Source organism: Carassius carassius, chromosome 6 (assembly GCF_963082965.1).
Source record: "Carassius carassius chromosome 6, fCarCar2.1, whole genome shotgun sequence".
NCBI lineage: Eukaryota > Metazoa > Chordata > Actinopteri > Cypriniformes > Cyprinidae > Carassius > Carassius carassius.
The window spans coordinates 41,457,867-41,464,977 of record NC_081760.1 but is presented as its reverse complement, the minus strand read 5'-3'; the positions used below and the strand labels follow the sequence as shown (position 1 = coordinate 41,464,977).

The 7,111-nt window shown below is 41.8% G+C and overlaps 1 protein-coding gene across 1 annotated transcript in view; it reads right to left on the bottom strand.

Annotated features, from left to right (window-relative positions):
- Positions 1 to 5,616: 5,616 nt before the first annotated feature.
- Positions 5,617 to 7,111, bottom strand: part of LOC132142924 (zinc finger and BTB domain-containing protein 45-like) — a 4,861-nt gene continuing 3,366 nt past the window's right edge. The window contains exons 5-6 of the mRNA XM_059553129.1: positions 6,820 to 7,081; positions 5,617 to 6,562 (exon numbers count right to left, since the gene is read on the bottom strand). Coding sequence (XP_059409112.1) covers positions 6,243 to 6,562; positions 6,820 to 7,081 — 582 coding nt within the window. The 3' untranslated portion in view covers positions 5,617 to 6,242. The remainder of the gene's footprint in view (positions 6,563 to 6,819; positions 7,082 to 7,111) is intronic.

Sequence of the window (7,111 nt, the reverse complement as noted above, 5' to 3'; positions counted from 1 at the left end):
CACTTGGTCAGGTGGAGCCGGGGATTGAACCACCAACCTTCTGGTTTGTAGACAACCTACATGAACCACTGAGCCACTGCCGCCCCATTACATTATTTTAAATGAGTCCACCCCCCAAGATTACTGTTATAAACATGAGCCGCGTCTAAAAGGCAAAGGGGGAGGTGTTGCTTCAATTTATAACAAAGTTTTCAGGATTTCTCAGAGGGCAGGCTTCAAGTATAACTCGTTTGAAGTAATGGTGCTTCATATAACATTATCCAGAGAAACAAATGTTAATGATAAATCCCCTGTTATGTTTGTACTGGCTACTGTATACAGGCCACCAGGGCACCATACAGACTTTATTAAAGAGTTTGGTGATTTTACATCCGAGTTAGTGCTGGCTGCAGATAAAGTTTTAATAGTTGGTGATTTTAATATCCATGTTGATAATGAAAACGATGCATTGGGATCAGCATTTATAGACATTCTGAACTCTATTGGTGTTAGACAACACGTTTCAGGACCTACTCATTGTCGAAATCATACTCTAGATTTAATACTGTCACATGGAATTGATGTTGATAGTGTTGAAATTATTCAGCCAAGTGATGATATACATTACATTTATACATTTATTCACTTAGCTGACGCTTTTATCCAAAGCAGCTTACAATTGCCACATATGTCAGAGGTCGCACACCTCTGGAGCAACTAGGGGTTAAGTGTCTTGCTCAGGGACACATTGGTGTCTCACAGTGGATTCGAACCCAGGTCTCTCACACCAAAGACATGTGTCTTATCCACTGCGTTAGCACCACCCCTATCTCAGATCATTATTTAGTTCTGTGCAAACTTCATATAGCCAAAATTGTAAATTCTACTTCTTGTTACAAGTATGGAAGAACCATCACTTCTAACACAAAAGACTGCTTTTTAAGTTATCTTCCTGATGTAACCAAATTCCTTAGCATATCCAAAACCTCAGAACAACTTGATGATGTAACAGAAACTATGGACTATCTCTTTTCTAGCACTTTAAATACAGTTGCTCCTTTACGCTTAAGGAAGGTTAAGGAAAACAGTTTGACACCATGGTATAATGAGCATACTCGCACCCTAAAGAGAGCAGACCGAAAAAAAGAGCGCAGCTGGAGGAAAACAAAACTAGAGGTATTTCGTATTGCTTGGCGCGAAAGTAACCTATCCTACAGAAAAGCATTAAAAACTGCTACATCCGATTACTTTTCTTCTCTTTTAGAAGAAAACAAACATAACCCCAGGTATTTATTCAATACAGTGGCTAAATTAACGAAAAATAAAGCCTCAACAAGTGTTGACATTTCCCAACACCACAGCAGTAATGACTTTATGAACTACTTTACTTCTAAAATCGATACTATTAGAGATAAAATTGCAACCATTCAGCCGTCAGCTACAGTATCACATCAGACAGTGCACTATAGACTCCCTGAGGAACAGTTCCACTCATTCTCTACTATAGGAGAGGAAGAATTGTATAAACTTGTTAAATCATCTAAACCAACAACATGTATGTTAGACCCTATACCATCTAAGCTCCTAAAAGAGGTGCTTCCAGAAGTCATAGATCCTCTTCTGACTATTATTAATTCCTCATTGTCATTAGGATATGTCCCCAAAACCTTCAAACTGGCTGTTATTAAGCCTCTCATCAAAAAAACCACAACTTGACCCCAAAGAACTAGTTAATTATAGACCAATCTCGAATCTCCCTTTTCTGTCCAAGATACTAGAAAAGGTGGTATCCTCTCAATTATATTCCTTCTTAGAGAAAAATGGTATATGTGAGGATTTCCAGTCAGGATTTAGACCGTATCATAGTACTGAGACTGCTCTCCTTAGAGTTACAAATGATCTGCTCTTATCATCTGATCGTGGTTGTATCTCTCTATTAGTTCTATTGGATCTTAGTGCTGCGTTTGACACAATTGACCACAACATTCTTTTGCATAGACTTGAACACTTTGTTGGCATCAGTGGAAGTGCATTAGCATGGTTTAAATCGTACTTATATGACCGCCATTAGTTCGTAGCAGTGAATGAAGATTTATCCTATCGATCACAAGTGCAGTATGGAGTACCTCAAGGCTCAGTACTAGGGCTGCTACTCTTCACACTTTATATGTTACCCTTGGGAGATATCATCAGGAAACATGGTGTTAGCTTTCACTATTATGCTGATGATACTCAGCTCTATATTTCTTCGCAGCCCGGTGAAACTCACCAATTTGAAAAACTAATGGATTGCATAGTCGATATAAAAAACTGGATGACGAGTAATTTCTTACTGCTAAATTCTGAAAAAACAGAGGTGTTAATTATAGGACCTAAAAACTCTGCTTGTAATAACCCAGAACACTGTCTAAGACTTGATGGTTGCTCTGTCAATTCTTCATCATCAGTTAGGAACCTAGGTGTGCTATTTGATCGCAATCTTTCCTTAGAAAGCCACGTTTCTAGCATTTGTAAAACTGCATTTTTCTCAAAAATATATCTAAATTACGGCCTATGCTCTCAATGTCAAATGCAGGAATGTTAATCCATGCATTTATGACCTCAAGGTTAGATTATTGTAATGCTTTATTGGGTGGTTGTTCTGCACGCTTAGTAAACAAACTACAGCTAGTCCAAAATGCAGCAGCAAGAGTTCTTACTAGAACCAGGAAGTATGACCATATTAGCCCGGTCCTGTCAACACTGCACTGGCTCCCTATCAAACATCGTATAGATTTTAAAATATTGCTTATTAGTTATAAAGCCCTGAATGGTTTAGCACCTCAGTTTTTGAATGAGCTCCTTTTACATTATAATCCTCTACGTCCGCTACGTTCTCAAATCTTAGGCAATTTGATAATACCTAGAATATCAAAATCAACTGCAGGCAGCAGATCCTTTTCCTATTTGGCGCCTAAACTCTGGAATAACCTACCTAACATTGTTTGGGAGGCAGACACACTCTTGCAGTTTAAATCTAGATTAAAGACCCATCTCTTTAACCTGGCATACACATAAAATACTAATATGCTTTTAATATCCAAATCCGTTAAAGGATTTTTAGGCTGTATTAATTAGGTAAACCGGAACCGGGAACACTTCCCATAACACCCTATGTACTTGCTACATCATTAGAAGAATGGCATCTACGCTAATATTTGTCTGTTTCTCTCTTATTCCGAGGTCACCGTGGCCACCAGATCCAGTCTGTGTCCAGATCAGAGGGTCACTGCAGTCACCCGGATCCAATACGTATCCAGACCAGATGGTGGATCAGCACCTAGAAAGGACCTCTACATCCCTGAAAGACAGCGGAGACCAGGACAACTAGAGCCCCAGATACAGATCCCCTGTAAAGACCTTGTCTCAGAGGAGCACCAGGACAAGACCACAGGAAACAGATGATTCTTCTGCACAATCTGGCTTTGCTGCAGCCTGGAATTGAACTACTGGTTTCGTCTGGTCAGAGGAGAACTGGCCCCCCAACTGAGCCTGGTTTCTCCCAAGGTTTTTTTCTCCATTCTGTCACCGATGGAGTTTCGGTTCCTTGCCGCTGTCGCCTCTGGCTTGCTTAGTTGGGGTCACTTCATCTACAGCGATATCGTTGACTTGATTGCAAATAAATGCACAGACACTATTTAACTAAACAGAGATGACATCACTGAATTCAATGATGAACTGCCTTTAACTATCATTTTGCATTATTGACACTGTTTTCCTAATGAATGTTGTTCAGTTGCTTTGACGCAATGTATTTTGTTTAAAGCGCTATTTAAATAAAGGTGACTTGACTTGACACCTTCACACACACACACACTCTCTCTCTCTCTCTCTCTCTCTCTCTCTCTCTCACACACACACACACACACACACACACACACACACACACACACACACACACACACACACACACACACACACTCTCTCTCTCTCTCTCTCTCTCACACACACACACACACACACACACACACACACACACTCTCTCTCTCTCCCTCTCACACACACACACACACACACACACACACTCTCTCTCTCTCTCTCTCCCTCTCACACACACACACACACACACACACACACACACCCTCTCTCACACACACACACTTACACTCTCTCTCTCTCTCTATCACACACACACACACACCACTTCCCATCTCAACACTGCTCACACTCACATTTGTATTTAAGATAAACGTCCACATTTATATCTAACACTCACATTTGATAATGCAGTGGAAAAATGTAATTATTATTGTCCAGGTCTATAAAGTCAGGTATAAATCTATTTGCATACATATAGTAAACAAATGTAAAATGATAAATACTGAAGAGGACAGTTGATGTAAGCTATATTATTATCTATATTATTAAACCACTCTTACTATTATGTACATAATATTATCACCCATGTAGGGTATTAAACCCGAAACAGACAATTTAAGATTCGATCAGAGCATGATTGAAACATGAGGAGCGAGTCTGAAGCAAGATAACCAACCAACTCTTTCACAGAACAGTTTTCAACATCAACACAACAGAACATTGACAATTCCAACTCAGAAAGAGTTTGTCTAATTTGGGGCAAGTAATCCAGATTGATGTTCAAAGAGATGCACAGCATGACCCTAACGTGTAAATCCTTGATAGTAATCAGGATCACAAGCTCTTTAGATTGACTTTTCCCCCCCACCTAGAGGACAAGAACCAGGCTTTTAACCTCTCTGGTCTCCACAGAACATACCCTTAACTCTACAGAAACTGCCTTTCCATGTATATATGCACCTACATGAAGCTAAAAGGACTAATGAGTGACTAATCACTAATCAACTCCATATCATGTAAGCCACACATTGGTCTAATCACTTATTGTGTGTCTTTTTCATAACTATTAAATAGCTTAAGGGTTCATATTTATGTTAGGTAAATATGTTCATGATTTCAACGTTTCTATCAATCAATACTTTGTAAATGTATCATATTCTTGTTCACATATTCTTGTGTTCCTGTAGCTCAATTGGTAGAGCACTGCGCTCTCAAGCGCAAGGTTGGGGGTTCGATTCCCCGGGAACACATGATAGGTAAAAATTGATAGCCTGGATGCACTGTAAGATGCTTTGGATAAAAGCGTCTGCTAAATGCATAAATTTAATAAATTATGTCAAAAATGACACTCTGCAAGAGTGGAAAAATTCAGACCATGTGACTGATAAGATAACATTTGATTTATGAATTGGGAGGAAAAATATACAACGCCCCGAGCAAAGACAATATGTAATTGGTTAAGACACCATTTGGGAGTCTTATATAGGGTTATTTTGGGAAAATCCCAGGTATTTTGAGCGGTAGGATTATACAATCTCCTTTTATAACCTCTAGTCTAGTACTGACAGTTAAATCTAACAAAATGTTATTGTGCATCAACTTTGCTGTAGTTTGCTAATGCTCTGTGCTACTTACAGAATAATTACTGAAGATCTCAAACTGCTAACAGTGGCCTAATTTTAATGGCACTACAGAACCTAAAAAAAACCATCAATCAGTCTTCATGTACCTGCCATTAAACATGTGCAGAAAAGCTAAATAAAGGAGTGGACAACGTGAAACGTCACAATGCATTTAATGCAGCTTCATGCAGCGTAAAGCGAGCACATGCTAGATACCAAACCAAGCAGAGCAGAATACACATCTTCCCGCACACGCACAGCACTTAAGCCAGACATAAAACTCTTACATATCGTTTCACCATAAAAATAGCATTAAGATTCATACATATAATTGATAAAAAAATGTAAAAATGGAGGTTAATGTTGAAATAAAAATGGAAGTAATGCGCTCTGAAGTCTCTTCTGGTCCTGAGGTCACTGAGGTTTCTGATGAGTTCATGAAAACATGTACAAAACAGATCAAACACTAAAACACTGAAAAAGACATTAAAGTCCCGGCGTCACACGCAGGACTGGGTTTGTCTTTAGTGTGAGTCGCTCGATGAGGTTTGTGTGTTTATGAGGTTTTCTGGGTTGAGGCGTCGCGACCCACCAGACACGCTAGTGAGAGAAAGTGTGTGTGTGCGCATGCGATTGCATGAGTAAGTGTGTTTATGTGTGTGTACGTGTAAGTACTTTGTATATGTGTGTGTGTGTGTGTGTGTGATTGCATGTAATTTTCTTTTTGTGTGTGTTAAAGCTCCTGGGATTCAGTCTGATTGTTTCTCCTCTCCTCAGTCGTCTCTAGGAGGCGGAGCCGGGTGCGCTGGCCCCGCCCGGCTGCAGGTGATTGGTGGGTGGTTTGGTGGGCGTGTGGTGCTGCAGGGCGTGTCTCTCCAGCAGTGTGCGGTGGGTGAAGGCGCGGTGACACACGCTGCAGGTGAAGGTGCGCTCCACGCGGTGTGTGCGCATGTGAACGTTCAGAGAGCTCTTCTGCGTGAAGCGCTTGCTGCAGACGGAGCACTGGAACGCACGCACACCCGTGTGCACCACCATGTGCTTCAGCAGATAGTCACGCAGAGAGAACGAGCGCCAGCAGATGCTGCACTGATGCGGCTTCTGACCTGCACACACACACACACACACACACACTTCATGTTCAGTCTTCATACACAGGCTGGACTTGCAGCAGATTTAACACACTGCAGAAGTGAAGCACAAGGGCACTGGTTTAGTAACGCTGGCGGTTCAGAGAGCAGCAGATTAAATCTGATTCATAATCAATTCAGCGGTTCTCTGGAGTGTGTGTGTGTCTGTGTGTGTGTGACCTGTGCTTCACATGAACCGAACTACTCGGGTGTTGGGGTCACTGGGGGCGTACCGGAGTGGATGAACATGTGCTTGCTGTAGTTCTTGCGGGAGCGCAGTGACTTTCCGCAGTGACTGCAGTCGAAGGACGTCTCGGAGCCCTGCGGGGTGAAGCTCGGCCCTGCGAGGCATGCTGGGGTGGAGGGGGGCGGGGCCGGGGTCAGGGGGGCAGGGGGCGGAGCCTGCTGGCACTCAGCCAGGTTGTCGATCACCATGGGTCCGCCCACAAAGAAGGAGGGCTGCTGTGATTCGCTGGCAGGGAACTGGAAAAGCATCTGAGGACACAGACAGACAGATGTTAACAG